The sequence below is a fragment of the Alexandromys fortis genome, unplaced genomic scaffold (genome assembly GCF_014885135.2).
Source record: "Alexandromys fortis isolate MF-2015 unplaced genomic scaffold, M_Fortis_MF-2015_v1.1 scaffold_363, whole genome shotgun sequence".
Classification (NCBI taxonomy): Eukaryota; Metazoa; Chordata; class Mammalia; order Rodentia; family Cricetidae; genus Alexandromys; species Alexandromys fortis.
The window spans coordinates 63,016-84,835 of record NW_026068233.1 but is presented as its reverse complement, the minus strand read 5'-3'; the positions used below and the strand labels follow the sequence as shown (position 1 = coordinate 84,835).

General features: G+C 42.9%; 1 protein-coding gene, 1 long non-coding RNA gene and 2 other non-coding genes across 7 annotated transcripts; 3 read left to right on the top strand and 1 right to left on the bottom strand.

The window, feature by feature from the left end:
• Positions 1-1,278: 1,278 nt before the first annotated feature.
• On the bottom strand, positions 1,279-4,253 carry LOC126493771 (uncharacterized). Its single transcript, XR_007589884.1, has 3 exons — positions 4,139-4,253; positions 3,707-3,757; positions 1,279-1,475 (listed from the first exon to the last, which is right to left on the bottom strand). It is a non-coding gene; the product is annotated as an uncharacterized lncRNA (long non-coding RNA).
• A 164-nt stretch (positions 4,254-4,417) lies between these two features.
• Positions 4,418-20,739, top strand: Kansl2 (KAT8 regulatory NSL complex subunit 2). Of its 4 annotated transcripts, none has more exons than XM_050130880.1 (10): positions 4,418-4,488; positions 4,976-5,234; positions 7,693-7,871; positions 8,189-8,303; positions 11,325-11,488; positions 11,712-11,878; positions 12,206-12,302; positions 14,221-14,474; positions 18,563-18,670; positions 20,018-20,739. In XM_050130880.1, exons 2-10 carry the CDS (start codon positions 4,984-4,986, stop codon positions 20,147-20,149), a joined length of 1,467 nt encoding a protein of 488 aa, XP_049986837.1. In that variant the 5' UTR covers positions 4,418-4,488; positions 4,976-4,983; the 3' UTR covers positions 20,150-20,739. The 4 variants fall into 4 exon arrangements, 3 of the variants coding, with proteins under 3 accessions (XP_049986837.1, XP_049986835.1, XP_049986836.1); XR_007589883.1 differs by lacking the exon at positions 20,018-20,739 and adding an exon at positions 17,327-17,453 and having other exon boundaries at positions 4,427-4,553; XM_050130878.1 differs by having other exon boundaries at positions 4,427-4,553; positions 11,325-11,492; positions 11,716-11,878.
• LOC126493784 (small nucleolar RNA SNORA2/SNORA34 family) lies at positions 12,366-12,502 on the top strand. The gene has a single exon (XR_007589885.1). It is a non-coding gene; the product is annotated as a small nucleolar RNA SNORA2/SNORA34 family (small nucleolar RNA).
• LOC126493785 (small nucleolar RNA SNORA2/SNORA34 family) lies at positions 19,701-19,837 on the top strand. Its single transcript, XR_007589886.1, has one exon. It is a non-coding gene; the product is annotated as a small nucleolar RNA SNORA2/SNORA34 family (small nucleolar RNA).
• Positions 20,740-21,820: the final 1,081 nt, after the last annotated feature.

Below are 21,820 nucleotides of genomic sequence, written 5' to 3'. Positions count from 1 at the left end.
TTAGGGTTCTAAACTTGAAACTGATATATATTACCTTACTTTCCACACATTTTCTATCAAAAACTGTCCATTTTCTTATCAGACCAAAGAACAAAAAAAAAAAAAAAGAAAAAAGAAAAAGAAAATGAAAAGCAAAGTAACACATTTTACCAGTTTATGTCACTCAGGTACAATTTTGTGGTGAGCTTTTTTTGTTGTTTTGTTTTTTGTCTTATTTTGTACTGCTCAGCATATTATTCTGCTGTTGCCTCTGTCCTCCGTGGGGCACCTCAGTTTTGGGTGCTACTCCTGGGATCTCTACTGCTGTTAGGTGAATGATGATAGGATGTAAGTGACCATTATCATAAGGGCTCTTTGTAAAAAACTTTAAAAACTCAAAAAAAATTTAAAGAAGGATATTGTATACACATTTTATAGTCTGGCTATCAGTTTGATATCTTGCTGTCAAGTATGTTTCTCAATCTGTATTTATCCATCCCATCAATAAACGTTAATGATGAAACACCTGATTGTTATTTGTATGTGCCGTGTTCTTAAATTAGTCTTTGACTTATTTTGTTGACTCATTACCACTTTGGTTTTGATAGTATTAAAAGTTCCTATCACACTATCATAGGGCCATTAAGTCCATTGGGAGAGCTAAGATTTAACTACAACAGTGAACCTGATGGTGTAAAGTATGCTGTAGTGGGGGGGGACAAGACTCTTCACTTACATTGTTGCATGAGTATCTGGAAGGGCAAAACCAAACAAAAAACGACAGCTTTACTGTGGTAGCAAAGCTTAAAACACTCATCTACCAAGCACCAAGATATAATTTATAACTGTAGCTTGCATCTTTGAAAATCCACAATGATGTTTTTGGCAGACAGTATGTTTTGCTCAAGACAGTTTCATTGTGTAGCTCAGCTGGCTTCAAATGGCATTTTCTTGCTACACCCAAGGTCTTGAGTGCTGAGATCAATTACTGGCATGTTCTGCCACACCTGGTAGAATTACATTTTGAAGAAGAAAAGTTAAATTGATAATGTAGAGAAACTATGGGCACTACACCAGTTATACACTTAGAGGAAAAGAACTGCAGCAAGTTTGGCAAACTTTAGGATTACCAGTAGTTTAAAAGGAGAGCTGATGAGATGGCCTAGTGGGTAGAGCTGCTCAGTGCCGAGCCTCAATCCCTGGGACCCACGTGGTAGGAGAAAAATAACTTCCACTGGTTTACCCTTTAAGCTCCATACATGTGTCTCCACACCCAAATAAATACAATAAAAAAGACACTTTAAAAGTAATTTATTTTTATTTTATGTAATATTGGTGTTTTAACTACATGTATGCCTGTGAGGTATCATATCCCCTGACACTGGAATTAGAGTGGCTACAGCTGTGAGCCATCCTGTGGGTGCTTGGAATAGAACCCAGGTCCTCTGGAAGAGCATCCAGTGAGTGTTCTTTATTGCTGAACCACCTCTCCAGCCCTATGGAGAAAGGACACTTCTTTAAAAACAAAAAACCGTGGGTTCTGGTCATTTTGTCTATTTTCTTTATTTTGGGTAGAGGAGGGGGCAGGAGAGGACAGACTCAACTTAGAAGAGATAAGGTGGCTCCAAAAGTGCTGGAAGCAATGAGAATTGTAATGAGTCATTGAGATAGTTGGTGGGATTTGCTGTAAAGTCAGAGGGAGGTCAAGGATGACTGTTTGACTTAACCAACTGGAAGAATAGAGCTACTGTTTATGAAAACAGGAACAGGAAACTTGCCTTAGCATTAAATTAGAAATTTAGTGTAGACATCCATGGAGGTCTACTGGACGGATGGATGTAGAGTGTGCCATTCAAAGCAAGGTTCAGGGTAGTGGTACCTACTTGGGAACCATCAGTTTATGAATGGAATAAGACAATGAGAGAGGAAAGTATTGTTTTCAAAACTTGGTGTAGGGAGGATAATGAACAAGAGACTCAAATGACAAGAATGGGCGACTGAGGAAAGGGAACTAGAGTACAGGGATCTAGAAAATGTTTTAAGAAGGCTCAGTGGTAAAGTGCTCGGGGTGCAAACGTGAGGATCTGAGTTTGGATCCTGGCACCCACATACATTGGGTGTGGTGATGCACCTGTAATCCCAGTGCCGGGGAGGAGAGGTGGAGTTGGGTACAGTAAGAGGACACTGGAAATTGAGTGACACTTGGTTTCCATATTCACAAACAAAGGTGAGCTCACCTGTGAGTGTCTAAACACAAGTTGCTGCACACAGTAGCTCATGCCTCTAATTCCAACTGTTGGGAAATTGAGGCAGAAGGATTGCCATGGATTTCAGGACAGTCTGGACTACAGAGACTGTCTGTGGGCAGATCTTGCAAAATTGTCTTAAAAGTGAAGCCTAGAAACTTCATTTGAATTAACAAAGTGAAAGGTCACATATAAACTTGACTATCAGTTTGCTGTGGGGAGAATTCTACCTGGAGAAGATTCAAGAGAGAATAAGGGAGCTGGGAATGACACACCCCAGCATGAAAGAGGCTGGGGCAGGAGAATCTGAGACTGAACTGGGCTGGATAAGGAGATCCTGGCTTAGGTACAGCAATAGAGGTAGTAGCTGGAAGAGGCAAGATAAACATTGTTACTTTTTTTTTTTTTTTTGGTTTTTCAAGACAGGGTTTCTCTGTGGCTTTGGAGCCTGTCCTGGAACTAGCTCTGTAGACCAGGCTGGTCTCGAACTCACAGAGATCCACCTGCCTCTGCCTCCCGAGTGCTGGGATTAAAGGCGTGGGCCACCACCGCCCGGCACATTGTTACTTTTTGAATAGGAGAAATCACAGCATATGCATATGCTTTGGAAGATTCAGAAAACAGAAGTGGGGTGATGTCCTTGAGTAGTTGACCTGGAAATGACACAAATGGAGGACTTTGCATCCAATAGGACCAAGTCCAGTTAAATCACAATGGTCTGGGGAAAAAAATGACAAAATTGTAGACTTTCACATTCCAAAGAAGGGTCCAGGCCAGCAGTCCACATACAGATCAACGAGATACAGGAGAGCTAATGGGAAAGTGCGCAGAATGCTCAGAACTTAGAAAGGGAGCTGAGCAGCAGGTTCAGTGGGTACAGTGCCGAGCTGTGAGGAGTTGAGTTCCAGTGTTCAGCACTCATGGAAAAAGGCCAGGCGTGGAGGCAACTCCAGTGCTGGGGCGGGGCATGGGGGAGGAGGCAGAGACTAGAGAATAATAAGGATTATTGGCCACCAGCCTAGTCAGAACAACAACAAACTAAAACAAAAACTGCTTAGTGGTGAGGGCTCTTGGAGCCAAGTCTGATGGCCCAGTTGATTCTCTTAACCCACATGGTAGGAGAGGACTGACTTGCAAATTGTTCTCTGAACTCCACACATGTGACATTCCCAAATAAATAAATAAATAAATGAGATAATACTTTAAAAAAAAATAGCTCCACCAGGTCGTGGTGGCGCACTTTTAATCCCAGCACCCAGGAGGCAGAGGCAGGTGGATCTCTGAGTTCAAGGCCAGCCTAGCCTGGTCTACCTGAATATATGAAAGGTGAGCTCCGGGTTACCAGACCCTGCCTCTATCTCCAGAGTCCTCAGATCTTAGATTACTGGTGTATGCTACCGTACCTGGTGGCCTCTACTTTTTTTTTTTTTTTCTTTTGAGATGGGGTTTCTCTGTGTAGCCCTAGCAGTCCGGGAACTCACTGTGTAGATGGTTGGTCCCCCGGTGCTGGGATTAAAGACCCGTGCCACCACCTGCCAGGAGAGAGTAAGGTAGAGCTGGATAGAAGAGGACATCAATCATCTTCTGGCCTTCACTGGCACACTTGCAAACACACAGAAACAGCAGAATCTTGCAGTATCTGACTGTTTGGTATCTGCTTCCTCAATACACTTACTTAGAAGGAAGCGATTCTATGTATTACTTTTTTGGCCCGCTTTGGATTTAGAATTTTTCCGTAATTAGAAGTCAATTGTTTTTCTCTTTCCCCTTGTCCATTTTCTTACCATAGCACTGTTATTATTTCTTTTTGCTATTTCTACGTTTGTAGATTCTCTCTTTACGATCAACTCCACAATAGAAAACTAATAAAGCCTTTTCATGTATAAACAGGTCAGCCTTGTCCAATTTTTTACCTGCTGTGTAGGAAAGGTAACAAAGTAGCTGCCTGAGAGGACTGGAGCCCATGGCCGTCAGAGGCGAACCACACTGAGACGGGAAAATATCCGGACCTGGAGACCGGCTGCGGCCCGCCTTTCCGATGGCCCAATCACGGGCCGAGTTTCTGACAGACAGTTCACCTCAACCATTCACCTCGCGAAGTTTCTCACCGCCCCGCCTCCCTCGGGCTGATGTGTTGCCTTTGACCAATAGCAGCACATCACCGGCAGAGCAGCGACCAATCAGCGTTCAGGGGCCGCGCGGCCGTGTTCCGAGCGGCCAGAGCGGCCAGAGGGTGAGCTGCGCGGCGTAGCGCGGCGGGGAGGTAAGATGGCGCCGCGGCTGGCGCTTCACCTTTGCTGTTAGGTTGCCGGTCGTCCTTTCTGTCAGGTCAGCGCGGCACTTCGTCTCTATCAGCGTCGGGGTCACTCTTGATTGCTAGGCTGTCGGGAACCGGGGGTTCTCTGGCGCCGGGAGCCGTACGACAAGATGGCGCTTGCAGGACTAGGCTCTGCGGGCCGGGGCTTGTGAGCTCCGAGGCGGCCGGGACAAAGGCGGCGTGCCGGGGTGTGGGGGCGGGGCGCCGCGCTTCCGGTCTGCCGCTGTGGGGATTCGGCCAACGTGGTCGGGCCGGGGCGGCGGGCGGCGGGGAGGTGAGTGGGTGACTTAGCACCAGCAGCCCTGAGGGCGGCGGCACGGAGGGGAGGGCGCGACCCTCGCCCTGCCGACCGACCCGCGGAAGAACGCAGACAAGGACTTTAGGCAAGGTTAAGGCCATTTCGATCTTTTGTGTGCCTCCCACACCCCTGCAGGTTTTGGTATGAACAGGATTCGGATTCACGTCTTGCCAACGAATCGGGGGAGGATCACCCCAGTGCCCAGATCGCAGGAGCCCCTTTCTTGTTCATTTCCTCACCGCCCATGCTCTCAACCGCGTCTGGAGGGGCAGGAGTTTTGCATTAAGCATATTCTTGAAGACAAGAATGCACCTTTCAAACAATGTAGTTACATATCGACGAAGAATGGAAAACGGTGTCCCAGTGCTGCCCCAAAGCCCGAGAAGAAAGATGGGTATGTGTAGATCCCTGTGGGTGTGTGTGTGTGTGTGTGTGTGGTATGTGGATGCGTGCTGAGGCTCGTGCGCGCAAAGCACACGTGTCGCCGAGCCTGTTGCAACACCCAAACCTCCTGCCATTAGCTTTTTATTTTTTTATTTCATTTGAAAACATTTATTTCTAGTTGGTAGTGTGTTGTGGGTGGGGGCGGCGCGTTCTCGTGTCTCGCACGTGTGGAGGTCAGAGGACGATATGCTGGAGTCCGTTCTTCTACCTCGTGGGTCGTTAAGCCTGACCCGCAGAGCCACCGGGCCGGCCCCTTTGTCGTTCTGCATTTTTCTGAGATGGTCTCATTCTATGCCTGGAACTCCGTGTGGACCAAGCTGGTTTGAAACACTTTTGCAACCCTTATACAATGTTTCTTAAAAAATTATGCGTATGGGTATTTTACCTGCGTGTTATGTTTGTGTACTACGTTCATGGTTGACGCCTGCAGAGGCTAGAAGAAGGCACTGGGTCCCCTAGAACTGAAATTATAGATGGTTGTTGGGACTCAAACCCGGATCCTCTAGTAAGAGTAGCAGCCTTTGCTCTTAACACTGAGCCTCCTCTTCAGCCCCGTCTTGGCAAGCTTTTGGCCTTCGAGGTGTGGGTTTTTTTTTTTTTTTTTTTGGACAAGGCCAATGTTTCTAGCTCTGGTTGCCCTGGAATTCACTACCCCAGGCTGTCCTAGCACATACAGAGATCTACCTCCTGAGTCGTGGGTGCACCACCACGCTTGTCCCGACTTCTATTGGAAAGTGAGAGAGGATCATAGTGTGTAGGCTTTGTCATATCTGGAGGGTCAAGGATATATTCTTTGGGAGGGAATCAAAATATTAAAATCATCAGAACTGATGGTGGCACACGCCTTTAATCCGGGCACTGGGAGGCAGAGGCAGGGGATGGGATCTGAGTTCCATTATAGTCAGGGGTACACAGAGAAACCCTGTCTCGAAAAACCTTCCCCAATGGTGAGAACTGGAAGGACACCTAAGGCAGGGGTAATTGCTTACTTGTAAAATTGATTTTTTTTTTTTAAACTGTGGTCCAGACTAATTATGAACTCCTAAGTCTTCTGCCTCAGAGATTACTGTCTGCACAGCCATACTCAGCCTTAAGTTTTTTATTTTTAAACATTTATTATGTGCACGTGGGCTACCACACACGTGGTTAGAGGACGGTTTCCCGAGTTCTCCTTCCACCAAGGGGTTGGGGATGGGACTCAGGTGGTCAGGCTGTCCGGTGGGTGCTTTTGTTTGCTGAGTCATTGAATTGGCCCGCAAGTTAATTCTTAATGCTGGAGTGCTGGCTCACCTGCCCAGCCTTATTCCTTGTTAAATGGTAGGAACAGTGTATAGTGTGTGCTCTGGAAGGGACTTAAGAGCTTTTATTATATATGTGCTTAACCTGTGCAGGAATATGACTTTACTAGGTATTTGTATACATCTTTGAGTTTTAATTTTATTTTATTTTTTAGAGATTTATTTATTTATTATGTACACAGTGTTCGGCCTCCATGTATACCTGAAAGCCAGAAGAGGGCGCCAGATCTCATCACATATGGTTGTGAGCCACCACGTGGTTGCTGGGAATTGAACTCAGGACCTCTCCGTAAGAGCAGCCCATGCTCTTAACCTCTGAGCCATCTCTCCAGCCCCATCTTTCAGTTTTAAAATTGAACCATCTATCTAAAGTGGATTGATAGTAAAATGTGTTTCCAGACTTAGTTTTGAAAACTAAAAGTGTCTCTGATTTTCCATGAGATATTGTTAATGTATTTATGGTTAGAATGTTTTGTCTGACTAGAACACTGGTTAAGCTACTTGGCTTTCTCTTTAATAACAACTAGTGTGGGCTTGGGAAGTAGCTTGGTGTTAGAGACCTTCCATGCATGGAGCTCTGGATTTGACTTTGAGCAACACGTACCACACAAAACAAAAACAAAATTCTAAGTAGGTTGACTTGGGGGCTGTTAAATTTCTGATTCAGATTTGTGTTTCTTTTGAGACAGCGTCTCATTCTGTTGCCCCGTCTTTTAACTCACTCTAGACCAGGTTGAACTTGGAGATACACTTCTGCCTTCTGAGTGCTGGGATTAAAGGCACGTGCCACCACCCCTGACTTTCCTTTCACACTGGTTTTCTGCCTCCCCCCCCCCCTCATTTTTTTGAGGCAGGGTTTCTCTGTACCTTTGGAGCCTGTCCTGGAACTAGCTCTTGTAGACCAGGCTGGCCTTGAACTCACTGAAATCCACCTGCCTCTGCCTGCTGGGATTAAAGGCGCGTGGCACCATCACCTGGCTCACACTGGTTTTCAAGGCATGAATATAATAATTTTAAATTTCCTAAAGACAAAAAAATTAATTGGTGACTGAATATTGCTGACTCCTTTCAAGAGAGAGCTTATTAAATGTTAATGTTTTGCTTCCTTAGGGTGTCTTTCTGTGCTGAACATGCTCGAAGGAATGCTCTAGCACTTCATGCTCAAATGAAGAAGAATAATCCAGGCCCTATGGGTGAAACCCTCTTGTGCCAGTTGAGCTCATACGCAAAAACAGAGCTGGGCTCTCAGACCCCAGAGAGCAGTCGAAGTGAAGCCAGCCGAATACTGGGTAAGGATGTAAGTCTTCTCTCCTGAGTGCAGTAGAAGGCGCTGAAGAATGAATGTGGCTTAGTGCAATGCTTGGTGTATTTGTGGTTGTCTTGGGATTCGGAGGCTTCAGGGTTGCTGTTGCTGTTGTTAGTTGTTCTGCGTTTAGAGTTTGCTTAGAAGCACTCTCCTGAGCTGGTGACCTTTCCTTCTGTTATTCTTAAGAACTTAAAAATTTGAATTTTAAGGTTTTAAGTTGATCTCTTAAGTAATGTAGCTTCATGTGTGGAGTTACAGAGGTGGGAAGTCTTAATGGCTGCTCTCCCTTCCTTGCCTCAGATGAAGACAGCTGGAGTGATGGGGATCAGGAACCCATTACTGTGGATCAGACATGGAGAGGTGACCCTGACAGTGAAGCTGATAGCATAGACAGTGATCAAGAAGATCCCCTAAAGTAAGTTGTAACTCCACATAAGACTTTTACATATCTTACGGAGTTAGAGTGTAAAATGTAGTGTGGCATGTGGTTAATTAATACATATAGGTGGGTTTGTGTCGTGCTTCAACGCCATCTTGCTCCAAGGCAAGATCTCTTGATTCTTTGTGGAAGTTTTGTAACTAAAGTTATTCCCATGAGATGCTGTAGGGAAGAAAGGAGATTTTTTGACATAGGAATGGGAGGATAAGCACTGACTGGCTAGAGAAGAGAAAATGGATTTAAATAGGTACTTGTCCTAAATCTCAGAAATAATAGCTAATTATACTCGGGCACTTGCTGCAAAATTCTATGGTTCTGACTTTCTAAATGGGAAATAACAGTTTTGAGTAGTTTATTTGGTTTCATGTCTAATGAAAGGAAAACTGATGTAGAAACCCAAAATGTACATTTTAAGGTTTGCTGCAGCCCCTGGTCATCTTGAGAGTTGCAGAAATATCAAAACATTGCCACTTCAGATCTCTGGTTTTTTTTTTTTTTTGAGCACAGTCTCATTATGTATGTCTGACTGGCTCAGTTTTTGTTTCTTCTAGTTCTAGTTTTTAATCATCTTAGCGATTAGACGGTGTTTATCTTCACTTATTACAGAAGAGTGCATATATATGTATTGGTTTTTGAGACAGTGTTTTTCTGAGTAGCCCTGATTGCCCTGGAACTCACTCACTCTGTAGACCAGAGTGGCTTGGAACTCAGATCCGCCTGCTGCTACCTCCCTGGTACTGGGTTTAAAGCAGTGTGGCACAGTTGCTGGGTGGGTATTTATATTGTTGATGATTACACTGAATGCACTGCAGTAATTGTAACTTTTTTCTCACTATAGTTATAGATGGGATTTTTCTTTAGATTAACCATTAAATTGCTTTGTAAAACAATCTTAACAATTTCATTTTTAAAGCTCCTGCAACTTGCTTTGTAGACCAGGCTGACCTCGAACTCACTGAGATCTGCCTGCTTCTGCCTCCTGAGTGCTGGGGGTACGTTACCACTGCCCAACTTTAAAATGAAATTTTTAATTAAATGATTTTTTTTTCTCCTCAAGACAGGGTTTTTCTGCATAGCCATGACTTTCCTGGAACTCACTTTGTAGACCAGGCAGCCCTCTAACTCACAGAGTTCTTCCTGCCTGGGATTACAAGATCCACTATGTCTGGCTAATTTATTTTTTTTTCTTTCAGGACAGGGCTTCTCTTTGTATCTGTTGCTAAATTAGAACTCACTTTGTAGACCAGGCTGGCTTTGAGTTTACAGGGATTTGCCTGCCTCTGCCTCAGAGTACTGGGATTAAAGGCGTGCGCCACCACCGCAGGTTAATTTTTTTTTAATTAATAGTTAATCTTTCAGTTTTTAATTGTTTTAATTCAGAAACAGGAGTCTATGGTTATATTAATCTCTAGGCTACCTTTGAAGTTTGTGTCTGGCAGCCAAATTATACATTGGTGTGTAGTCTTCCTAGATTTTGGGCTTTGCGTGCATATACATGCATTTTACCAGAACTTGACCTTCGAGCTGTATCCCCTGGACCATGCTTTGAAGGCAAGAAAGTCTCAGTATAAGATGGTATTTAAAGGAAAATTAGAAGTCATGGAGTCATTTGATGTTTTTGTGTCTGCACATGGAGGCCCAGAAAGGGTGCTGGATCCCCTGAACTCATAGGAATTATGAGCTCTGAGTGCTGGAAATCAGCCTGAGGGCCTCTGCTTTCAACCATTGGGCCATCTTCTGTCCCTGCTATATTTATAATTAAAATACTAATTTGTTCTGACCAGAGGGTCTCTGTTAAATTACTGTGTAAAAGTAGAACATAGATTAGTTAGTAAAATTTTGATGTTTCATATCTTTCTTTTAAATATGTAAACAATGAGACATCTCCCCTCTAGTTCCGTTTTCTGAGATAACATTTTGGTATCCTTTTGTGGAGAGACCTCCCTCCCTTTAGTCTCTTTTTACAAAGAATCTGTTCAAGTTTGCCTGAGCTAATGGGAGCTCACCAACTCCAGCCGGATTGGGAAGGAACAAGTTTAGGACCAAACTAGTTCCTCTGAATGTGGTTGACAGTTGCATGTCTGGGGCAGACTGAGGCAGTGGCACCAGGATTTATCCCTACTGCATGTACTGGCTTTTGGGGATCCTATTCTCTTTGGATGTATACCTTGCTCAGCCTAGATGTAGTAGGTAGGGCCTTGGACCTTCCACAAGGCAATGTGCCTTACCCTCTCTGAGGATGGTGAGGGGGTGAGGTGGGAGGGTGTGTGGAGGGAATGGGAGGGGGATTGGTATTTTTTTAAAAATCTAATAAATTAAAAAACAAAAAGAATTGTTCAGGTCCCAGCACCCATGCGGGACACTCAAGAGTCCCTCTGACTTCAGCCCCTGGCACCTGACAGCTTCATTAGCACTCATGTGCAGCCCAGATGCACACGGGGGAGGGCACTGGATCGTTGGGACCTTTATTATTATTATTATTATTTTATTTATTTTTTTATTTTTTGGTTTTTCGAGACAGGTTTTCTCTGTGGTTTTGGAGCCTGTCCTGGAATTAGCTCTTGTAGACCAGGCTGGTCTCGAACTCACAGAGATCCGCCTGCCTCTGCCTCCCAAGTGCTGGGATTAAAGGCGTGCGCCACCACGCACCTTTTGTTGGTTTGTTTGTTCTTAGTGCTGAAGATGGAACTAAGGGCCTCCCTTATACTTGCATGTATAAATAAATAAAAAATATTCCTATTTACTAAGGTGTGTCAGCATTGCCTTTATCAAAAACTAATACAAATTGAGTCTATTTTTAGACTTTTATTGTTTTGTTTTGAGATAGGGTTTCATATCTAGGTTGACCTTGAATTTGCTGCCTGGTCTAGGCAGGCTTTTAACTGATCCTTGAGTCTCCACCTAAGTGCCGGGATCATAGGCAGGTATCACCATGCTTGTCATTCATTATTATTGCTGCCTTTTTAATGTTTCGCTGAATTTATTCTTTTATTCCAGACATGCTGGTGTCTACACAGCTGAAGAAGTGGCTCTTATTATGAGAGAAAAGCTAATTCGGTTGCAGTCTTTGTACATTGATCAGTTTAAACGACTACAACACCTACTCAAAGAGAAGAAGCGCCGTTACTTACACAACCGAAAAGTGGAACATGAAGCTTTAGGCAAGTTTGATGTAGTTGAATCTGCCTGTCGTGTAGTGAGTCCTTGTTTGCTTAGATTTGGAAATGGATCCTTGGTTACAAGTTACACTTTGACTTGTTTTAGTGATGAGGGTGTATAGTAAGTATCCCAGTACTTGAGAAGCAGGGTAGGGAGTTTGCTGTGAGTTCAAGACCAGATAGATTGACATCCTGTTTGAAAATTTTGATTTCTGTGGTTCTCTAGGTAGTAGTCTCCTGACTGGCCCAGAGGGACTTTTAGCCAAAGAAAGAGAGAATTTAAAGCGACTAAAATGTCTTAGGCGATATCGTCAACGCTATGGAGTAGAAGCCTTACTACATAGGCAGCTGAAGGAACGCAGAATGCTGGCTACAGATGGGGCTGCTCAACAGGTAATTTGCTTATATATCTCTGGGTGTGCATATTCTCTTTATTGATAAAATCATCTTGAGCACACTATGTCCAAGTCAGGCAATCCCAGCACTTGGGAGGTAGAGGGTGGCAAAGTTTGAGGCCAACCTGGTCTGCAGAGTGAGTTCCAGGACAGCCAGAGCTACAGAGAAACCCTGTCTCGAAAAACAAAAACAAAAAATCCAGCACAACAAAATATTGGTGAACAGGTTTTTTTAATGTGAATTGACTTTGCTTTTATAACTGAATAATGTTATAGTTGTGTGCTTCTTGTGTGGGTTTATTTGTGTTTCTTCTCTCAATTTTAGGCTCATACCACTCGTTCCAGTCAGAGGTGCTTAGCCTTTGTGGATGATGTCCGTTGCTCGAATCAGTCTCTTCCAATGACCAGACACTGCCTTACTCGTATCTTTTAAAACCGCCTGCTTAGGTTCTGATTTTCTAGTTTAATTGAAGATTCTGTTTACTTTGGCCCTGAATCAAGGCCTTCAGTTTGCTGAAGCTGTTGGTTTCAAGCAGGTGCCTAAATAAATGTCTTTCTATGGTCTGTTGGCCATTTCAGAAATTTTAAAATGTTATGGTCAATTCATTAGAAAGAAACATCTGGCTGGATATGACACTCAGCTCTATAGCTGTAGTGCTTGACTAGCTACAGAGACCCTTACTAGGGTGGGTGAAGTGGGGGAGAGGGGAGCTGAAGAAAGGACTGGGTCCTTGGTGACAGATGTGGGTAGCTGCTGGTCTTAGTGACATTCCAAGATTTTTCTGTACTCCTTCATTATTGATTTAGCTTTTGTTCTTTTAAGTTTTATATATGTTAAATCTATTACCAAGAAAAAAGATTGCTGTGGGTTTTCTGCCCAGAACATTGTTCTGTACTGTGAACTTCTGTGCGATGATGTCCTTTTGTGTGGTTAGTGCCCTGATGTATGTTTTAAAAGATTGTATTTATTATGTATGCAGTGTCTGTCTGCATATGTGTCTGCAGGCCAGAAGAGGGCACCAGACCTCATTACAGATGGTTGTGAGCCACCATGTGGTTGCTGGGAATTGAACTCAGGACTTTTGGAAGAGCAGGCGATGCTCTTAACCTCTGACCATCTCTCCAGCTCCACTTGTGTGTTTTTAACTTACTCAAATTAGAAACTTAAAAAATAGGGTTATTTCCCCCATTCTTTCTAATTTGTAAATATAAACTGTTATACAGTTTGCTTTTTGGTATAGAACTACATTTGCTGGTGGGCTGTGAAACTTGTTACCTGTCTGGAGAGAGGTGGAGAATAGAACCTTCTCTTAGTCTTGTTTTGATAGGAAGGGAGATTTACAATAATGTCTGAATGGCTTAGTACTGGGATTACAGTTGTATACTAGATACCGCATGCTGTTTAGAGTTACTGCTCTTAGTATATAAATGTTTATGTAAAGTATTGGGCTCTAAAGATGAATGCATAAACCATAACTGGGCTAGGTGAAGGCCAGGAAACTGCAAAGTGCCCGTGATGTATGGGGTAGTGGTTTAAGGGCCTTTAAAGGAGGGTTTAGAGCCTATAGAGCACATGGGATAGTAAAGTGGGGAGAGTGCTGGAATGAGAAGGTTTAATGGATGAGAATCAACTCAAATGGCTGTGAAAATACTTAAGGAAGCCTATTGCTATGTAAGCTAGTTAAAACAAACAACAAAACAGAACCTTTTAGCTGGTTATGGTGGTGCATACCTTTAATCCCAGCACTCAGGAATCAGAGGCTAGCAGAGTTTGAGGCCAGACTGGTCTAGTGAGTGCCAGGGCTTTGTAAAGAGACCCTGTGTCAACAAATAAACAACTTCTAAAAAAATTTACCTTAAAAGTTTTTTTAAGAATCAGTCATAGTGGCTCATACCTGTGACCCCAGCACTTCAGAGGTAACGGTGGGAAGATGAGGAGGTACATAGTGAATTCTTCGGTTCCAAGTGAATGTGTCATGCTATTAGGAACAATGTTCTGTTTTTCTTTGTTACGATATGGGTTTTCTCTGTCAGTGTATGTTCCTTGGCGTGTTGTTGCCTCTTAGCACTGCCGTAGGGTTGTAGTGTCGCTCGTATAACTGACCAGAATCCTGGAAAAGAGATTGAAGATGAGTTATAAATTATTGGTAGGGCTAAAATTATGTGCTGCAAAATGACAGTAATTTGAAGAACTAAAAATTACTCATTGCATTTGGGTTTCTATAAAAGCATAGTCTTTCTCTGAGTAGTGGGGTGTATATGTGTGTGTTTGGCCTGGTGTATGCGCCTGTACTGTGCGCCTCCGATTGGTTGGGTCTGTTTTCTTAACTGTTTCTGCAGATATTTGCCAGGATACAAATCAGGTTCTCTTCAAATGCTGCCAGGGATCTGAGGAGGTACCCTGCAACAAACCAGTTCCTGTAAGCCTCTCTGAGGATCCCTGCTGTCCACTGCATTTCCAGTTGCCTCCTCAGATGTATAAGCCCGAGCAGGTACTGTCTGTGCCAGACGATCTGGAAGCCGGCCCCATGGATCTGTACTTGAGTGCTGCCGAGCTTCAGCCCACTGAGAGTTTACCACTGGAGTTCAGTGATGTAAGTTAGATAAGCTCTAATCTGATTGGTCCTTGAAAGAAGGCCCTGTTTATTAGTGGTGAGAATAGTTAGTGGTTTTCAGTCAAGAGGATGGATAAAGCTTTTCACATGATACAGATGTTGTTGAATATGTTTGTTACTTTATTATATACTTTCTGTCCTACCTTTTTTCCTCCCAGACTTTTCTGTTGTGAGACAGGGCTTCATTGTGTAACCTGAGTTGAACCTGAACTCGTGATTTTTTATTTCTGTCTCATATTTGTTGGCATTAGAGGCATAGACCTCCCAGCCTGGCCTCCTTTATTACTTTGGGATGTGATTGGAAGAAGAGTTCAGAGATTTATTATTATTATTATTGTAGATATTTATATGCAGACAGCTATTGTTACTATCTGAGGATGTTTTTACCACCTCAAAAAGAAATACAGTAATCTTTAATTCTCAGTTTTTGTTTTGTTTTGCTTTTCAAGACAGGGATTCTCTGTGTAGCTTTGACTGTCGCTTTGTAGACCTGGCTGGCCTCAAACTCAGAGAGATCCTACTGTCTTCTGCTTCCTGAGTGTTGCAATACCTCACTTTCCTTCCTTGCTTTGTAGGCTAGCCTGGCTTCAAACTCATTGAGGTCCACATGCCTCTGCCTCCCAAGTGCTGGGATTAAAGAGGTGTGCCATCACTGCCCAGCTAAGAAGGTTTATTTTTAATTGACGTTTTATTCCAAAATTTAATCAATCTGTGGATTTCACTTGATTGAATTCTAATTTAATTTTTGATGCTGTTCTGAACGGGATCTGAATATTTCTATCATTTTTGCTTGCTACTTTAAGCCCAGCTTTGTACCATGGCCTAAGAAGACTGGCATTTGATTTTTTTTTTCCTTTTTAAAAAATACTTATTTTATGTGTGTGTTTTGCCTGCATGTATGATGTGCACCCTATGGATGCCTGGTATCAGAAACCTGAAGAGGTTATATTCCCCTGGGACTGAAGTTAAATCAGGTTGTAAGCCACCATGTGAATGCTGGAAATCGAACCTGGGTCCTCTGCAAGAGTAATAAATGATCCTAACCACTGAGCCTGCATAGTTTCTTATATTCACAGAGTTGAGGGATTTAGAATGAAGATTGATGGGGCAACTAACTGATGTGTGATGTAAAACTCTACCAAGAGAGAAGACCTTGAGTTCACCTCTTCCAGGGGCTGAAGTTCCTGGGAAGGATTTTGTTTTGTAGAACACTACATTGCCCTCTATGGTTTTGAGAGAGATGATGCCAATCCCGTTTTGCTCTCAGAGCTGGGCAGTTTAGGGTGCAGTCTGCAAACCTCTTAGCCATAAATTTGGAGTGCGAATTTTAAGGGGAAATTTAAACACCTCCTTATATGACTCTCAGGAAATGAAGCCTTTTGGAGTGCTTGTCCATATTATAAATAAATCTTAACATTTTTTTCTTTTCCTATTGTGATCTAGAGACTCAAAATATGTCTTATCCTCTCTGTTTCTAGTGAGCTAAAGTACTTAGCGATGAGGAAACTTTTCAAGTACAGACCTCCTTTCCTGAGGGAGGACCTGGGAGACTCCAGTTATGGAGTAGAGCCCAGAGCAGGCTTCCTGTCCACTCCTACACAAGAATCTCTTGACCAGTCTCTGGCATTCGCAGGAAATTGTTCTCACAAATAGACTTTGTGTATGTTGTGTACAGGTGGGTGGAAAGAGCTGTGAACAGTGGTCCCAAGCTTTTAAAAAAGATTGCAGGAAACAAAAGTATCCACAGTCTCAGTCCTGTGAGAACATTTCCAGTACATCTGTAATGGATACTAGTAACTGTGACTGTTTCTCTGTGTTTTTCCTTACACTGAGCAGTGTGTTTAAATTGCTGCTGTCTTTTAAGATATTTTAAAAGAATACATTATGTATCCCAGGCTGGTCTTGAATTCTCTCAGACATCTACCTGCCTCTACCTACCTCCAGAGTTCAGGGATTAAAGGTATGCACACCCATGCATGGCTCTTAAACTTTTTATTTATTTATTTTAGGATATGTCTTTATTTGTATGGGTGTTCTGCCTGCATGTATGTGTCCTAAGAGGTCAAAAGCTGTGTCAGATCTGGATCTTGAGTTCTAGTTCTGTGTGGAGTTCCATGTGGTGCTAGTATTGAACCTGGGTTTTCTGGAAGCACAGCATGTGCTCTTTAACTGCTGAGTTATTTCTCCGGCCCCCAGTTGAATTATGGTTGACTTTTTGTTTATTTTAGTTAAAGTAGACCAGGCACAGAGATCCTCTTGCCTTTGCTTCCTGCTTCCTGGTAGTCAAGTTCTGTGTCTGGCATTAGCTTTCAGACTTTTAGACTTTTAAGGGGAATAGATAATTTGACAGTTTTCTCCACCTTAATTATGAAGAGGTTATGATTTTTATTCCTGGTGGCTAGTACACTAATAATAAAAACTGACCTTTTTTTTATTAGTACCTAACAGTTGTGTAAAATGGTAGATTTCCTTGTGGTCTCCTTATATATGCGTGTAACATGCTTTGCTCATAGACGCTTCTCTGTCACCTTTTCTTACTTAGTGTCCTTTTTCTTTTCCCTCCCCCGTCTGTTCTTTAATGTGGCACCTGTAAGTTCTTAGATGTAACTTAAAAGCATTAACTGTGCTATTGTCAAGTGTCATGGGACTTATATTGACATAGTACTTGAACCATTATAGTGACTTGGGCCCTAAATCAATGTTGGTTTCAGATAGGAGCCAAGAACGATGTCTTTGGTCTGCTGATTCTCATTATCTCTGGGAATGGCTGATTCATGTGGGAAAAGTATAGTCTAGAATATAATGTCTTTTTTTTTTTTTTTTTTAAACAGAATACTTGAACTATGTTAAGTTTAAAACTCAGAGGCTTAGCTGGGCCAGGTGGCACAGGCCCGTAATCCCAGCTACTGTGAGGTGAAGCAGAAGCATCATAAGTTCAAGTCTTGCCTGAGCTGCAGGGTGAGTTCAAGGCTAGCCTGGTCATCTTAGTAAGATCCATCTCAAAGTAGAAATGAAGAGGAGAGGACTGGGAATACATGTAGTTCAGGATGATCATCTGTCTGCTGTGAGAGACCCTGACTTCAGTTCTACCTGAAGCTTATGCTAGGAGTAGGGAGTTAGCCAAATACTTTGTCTTTGCCATTCAGAGAAGTTTGAGTTTCTGTGGTTCTTTCTCTTTTCCTACCTTCCTTTTCTCTCAGTTGCTTGCTTTGTGAATGTTTTCTAGCGGATTTCATGTTATTTTATCTGGTCGCTGATTGTTCTTTCCATACACTTCAGTGAGGAGCTTAGATGATGACTGACTGTAACTAGCCTCCGAGGGAATAGGTTTTTTTTATTACATTTATTTTCGATTATGCACCCGTGTGAGTGCACATACATGTCTACATGCTGTGGTATGCACTGAATTCGTTCTTCCCTCCACTGTGTAGCGCTAGGGGACTGAATATGAGTCAGTAGGCTTGATGGCAAGTGACTACTCCTAGAGCCATCTTCTTAAAAGTATTCTCTATCTGTACACGTGTGTAAAAGTACATCACAACTTTGTAGGAGTCTGTTTTCTCTTTCCATGTGGATTCTGGGGTTCAAACTCAGTTCATCACACTTATAGCAAGTACCTCTTTTCATTGAGTCATCTGCTTGTCCTGGGGGGTTTGTTTTGTTTTGTTGGTGTTTATTATAAAACATGTATAATAAAATTTATCACTTTAATCACTTTCAAGTTTACAGTTCAGTGGTATTGATACTCATGTGTTGTGCAGTCATTACTAGTATCTTTTCCTTGGATTCTTCTATTGGTTCCCTGTTAAGCCTGCTCTTCCTCTACTCATGTTAGTCACTGCTATACTTCTATGATTTCTCCTAGGAATCTGCTTCTTGTTTATGTTTCATTATCAGCTAAGAGAAAGTTTTCAATATTGTTGGCTCATGTTTGATTGGTTTAGCATTCTAAGCAAGGGGAAAAGGGGAACCTGAGAATTAACTTTGAACTTTGCTGAAAATTATGTCAATTTTAGCTCATTGATTTTTGTAAATATTGCTGATAGGCTTTCCTCTTTCTTTCCCAGGACCTGGACGTGGTGGGTGATGGCATGCCATGTCCTCCTTCACCCTTACTTTTTGATCCTTCACTAACTCTCGAAGATCATTCCTTCAAAGAAATTGCTGGAGGCCCGGTGGGTATCTTGACAACTGAATCTTTGCTAGATTCCCTCATATAATGACCAGGCCAGGCGGAGGTTTTCCCTGTGGATTCGCATGAGTTCAGGGAGTAGGGTATATTTCCAAACAGTGTAAAAGTGCCCAAGATGGTGGTTTTCTCAGTGGGTACCATAAAATGAAATACCCCTTTCAAGCTAGAAATATAGTTCACCAATAGATATTGTTCTTGGGTTTCTATTGTGATAAGCAGCATGATTAAAAGCAACTTGGGGAGAAAAGGATTTATTTCATCTTATGCTTCAAGTCACAATTCATCTGGGAGAAGTCAGAGCAGGAACCTGGAAGCAGGACCTGATGTAGAGGCCATGGAGAAACACTGCTGGCTTGCTCGGCCGGTTTTCTCACACCATCTAGGACTTCAGGAGTGGCACTGCTTACAGTGAGCTTGGCCCTCCCACATCAATCAAGAAAATGCACTCCAGGGCTGGAGAGATGGCTTAGAGGTTAGGAGCACTGGCTGCTCTTCCTGAGGTCCTGAATTCAAGTCCCAGCAACCACATGGTGGCTCACAACCATCTGTAATGACATCTGGTGCCCTCTTCTGGCCTGCAGACATACACACAGACAGAATATTGTATACATAATAAATAAATAAATATTTAAAAGAAAGAAAAAGAAGATGTACTCCAGTAGTGGTCATAGACCAGTGTGGCGGGCCCATTTTCTTAGTTGAGGTTCTAAAATGATCCAGACTGTTAAATTGACACAGAACCAGCCAGCATAGACCTATGCTTACAGTTAAGGTATGAAGTCCTGGGTTTAATGTGCAGCACTGACGAAAACAAAACATGAAACAACTTTTTCTCTCTTTGAATGCCCATCTTATACTAATTTTCCAGATGAGCTATAGAACTTCTGATGGTTGCCAATCCTCAAGAGTAGGGCATACATTTATCTGAGTGGAGGATGGTGGGTAAATTGTTTCTTCAAAGGCAGAGTTCATCGTTCTAATTGTTCTTAAGAATAGACTGAGGGAGGTTGCTAATGGCTCTAACTGAAGACTAGCAGTTATACTGTAGCTGTTGGTTTCAAGCAGAGGCCTAAAGAACTATCTTCCTGTGAGTTAGCAGCTCTTCTGGAACCTCAGTAGAGAATGACTTTCTCATTTGGAAGAAACAACCCTCTGTTCTGTCCTTTGACAGCTTCAGACTTCTGATTCTCAGGGACATCAAAGTATTGGGGAGAGCAGCCACGTTGTTACTTCTTTTTTCTTGTAGCTACTGTAAATGGGCATTGATAAATCAGGGTTATGTTTCAGAACCATTGGATGAGTCTCTAACCAAAGAACTTCTATTTATTAGGGCCAGATGCAGGTGTCTGGAGATGGGTCCAGATCCCAGGGACCTCGAAATTTAGAGAAAGCCTGTACATCATTCCCCCAGCGTGGATTGGCTACTGCAAATGGAAAACCAGAGCCCACTTCTATCAGTTGATAGTTCATTCTGAGAATTGCTTGACTTTGGTGGATCTGAACTTCTCATTCTTCAAACAAGTTTATCTCTGGTCATCTCTCACTAAACAGGGGCAACCCAGACTACATGGTGTTTCTTCGGGCCTATACAGTGCTAAAAGCAAACATAAGCCAAATTTGTGAGGAATGGATCTTTAGTATTTAAAAGTTACAGGATTCTTTGCAAGGAAGAGAGTGTTGGTAATCTCTGCCTTTGGGATGGAATGAATATTGGAGACTATGCCTGGGAAAGAGACGTTTTGGCGATATGATTTCCTAAGCCATGGATGAAATCCATCTAAGCAGGGGCTGTGGTCCTGAGGTGCTGCCTGTTCATGTCTGTCCGTCTGTATCTAAAGACCTGTGATCAACCCTTTCCTCAGTTCCACATAGCTGGGCAGTAGAAACCCCGTTCCTAGTGACTGAAAAGCAGCTCACCTCATATATCTGGGCTCTCCTTAATTGTCCTTGCCTTTAACTTATGTAAATGTCTGGTGGATTCCCTCGTGTAAATTATAGCAAAATTGTTGTATATAGTTTCTATTAAATGGTAAAATGTTATGGAAATGTAAAGTAGCGTGAATTGAATTTGTGGAGTTTTTGTTTTTGTTTTGTATTTGAGTGTCTATATTATTTCCTGGGACTTGAGTGCTGTCTGATGGGAAAGGTACATAATATTTCTATCCCCAGACGGGCATTATTGGAGAAACCGCGTGAGAGAAGTGACAGATGGAATTGTGTTCACTAGTGGGGTCAAGACTGTATAGTGCTTTAGGGTCTTGGTTGAACCCCACAGAGGAGATGAAAGAATGGTCTACAAAGGGGGCAATATATGGTGAGGTTTGTGTCAGGCTGGTTTTAGGGAAACGTTTGACAGACGCTTCTGAAGCCTGACCACAGAAAACATAAGTAATTAAACCGTGGGGATGATTATACTCTGGGGTGGCCCTTATCCCATTACTGTGTGAGCTGCACTTTCTCCCTGCATGAAGGTGTGCTGAGGTGAAGGTCATTGGCCAGCCCAGCCTGCTTTCAAGTATTTCAGTTACTTTCTTGTTGGTTCTGACTAAGGTTTATGGTTCTAGAAGGGATAAGAGGCCATGGCATGACGACAGGAAGCTGAGAGCTCATAGCCTTAACTACAAGCATGAAACAGCAAACTGAAGGCTTTTAATCTCAAAGCCCAACTTTTTGCAGCAAGTCTGCATCACCTAAGACTCCAAAAATTGCCATCAAGTGTCCAAATGCCAGAGACTGGTGGACATTTTTCATTCAAACAGCCACATCAGGTTTGGCCAATGGAAAGTCCATAGTACTGGGCCAGAGACTGTCAGAAGGGAGCTGGTCCAAACAGCAGTGATGAAAGGCCAGTGTGCATCTGTTGAACCTGAGCCAGGCCAAGCTGTAATCCACCCCACCAAGACCATCAGTGCTGGCGAGACAGGCCCCACACTAGCGCTGCAGGATGACAAGGTTGGATAGCTTGGGAAATGAGATCATGGAGGGCTGGGTGGGATGGCGGTGCCTATTGTCACTGTAGCCAACATTGCTGAAGTCCTTTTGTGCTGTATTGGACTTCACTATTAGTGAACTATTCCTTTATTAGTATCCTCTTAGCTGCCCAAAGAATCAGGAAGTCAGTGAAATATATATA

Bases quoted from the DNA above. Each gene is read 5' to 3' on its own strand.
- Kansl2 (XM_050130880.1), top strand. From the start codon at position 4,984: ATGAACAGGATTCGGATTCACGTCTTGCCAACGAATCGGGGGAGGATC. The intron at 5,235-7,692 runs GTATGTGTAGAT...TTGCTTCCTTAG, and splicing joins AAGCCCGAGAAGAAAGATGG to GGTGTCTTTCTGTGCTGAAC. The intron at 18,671-20,017 runs GTGGGTATCTTG...TCTATTTATTAG, and splicing joins AAGAAATTGCTGGAGGCCCG to GGCCAGATGCAGGTGTCTGG.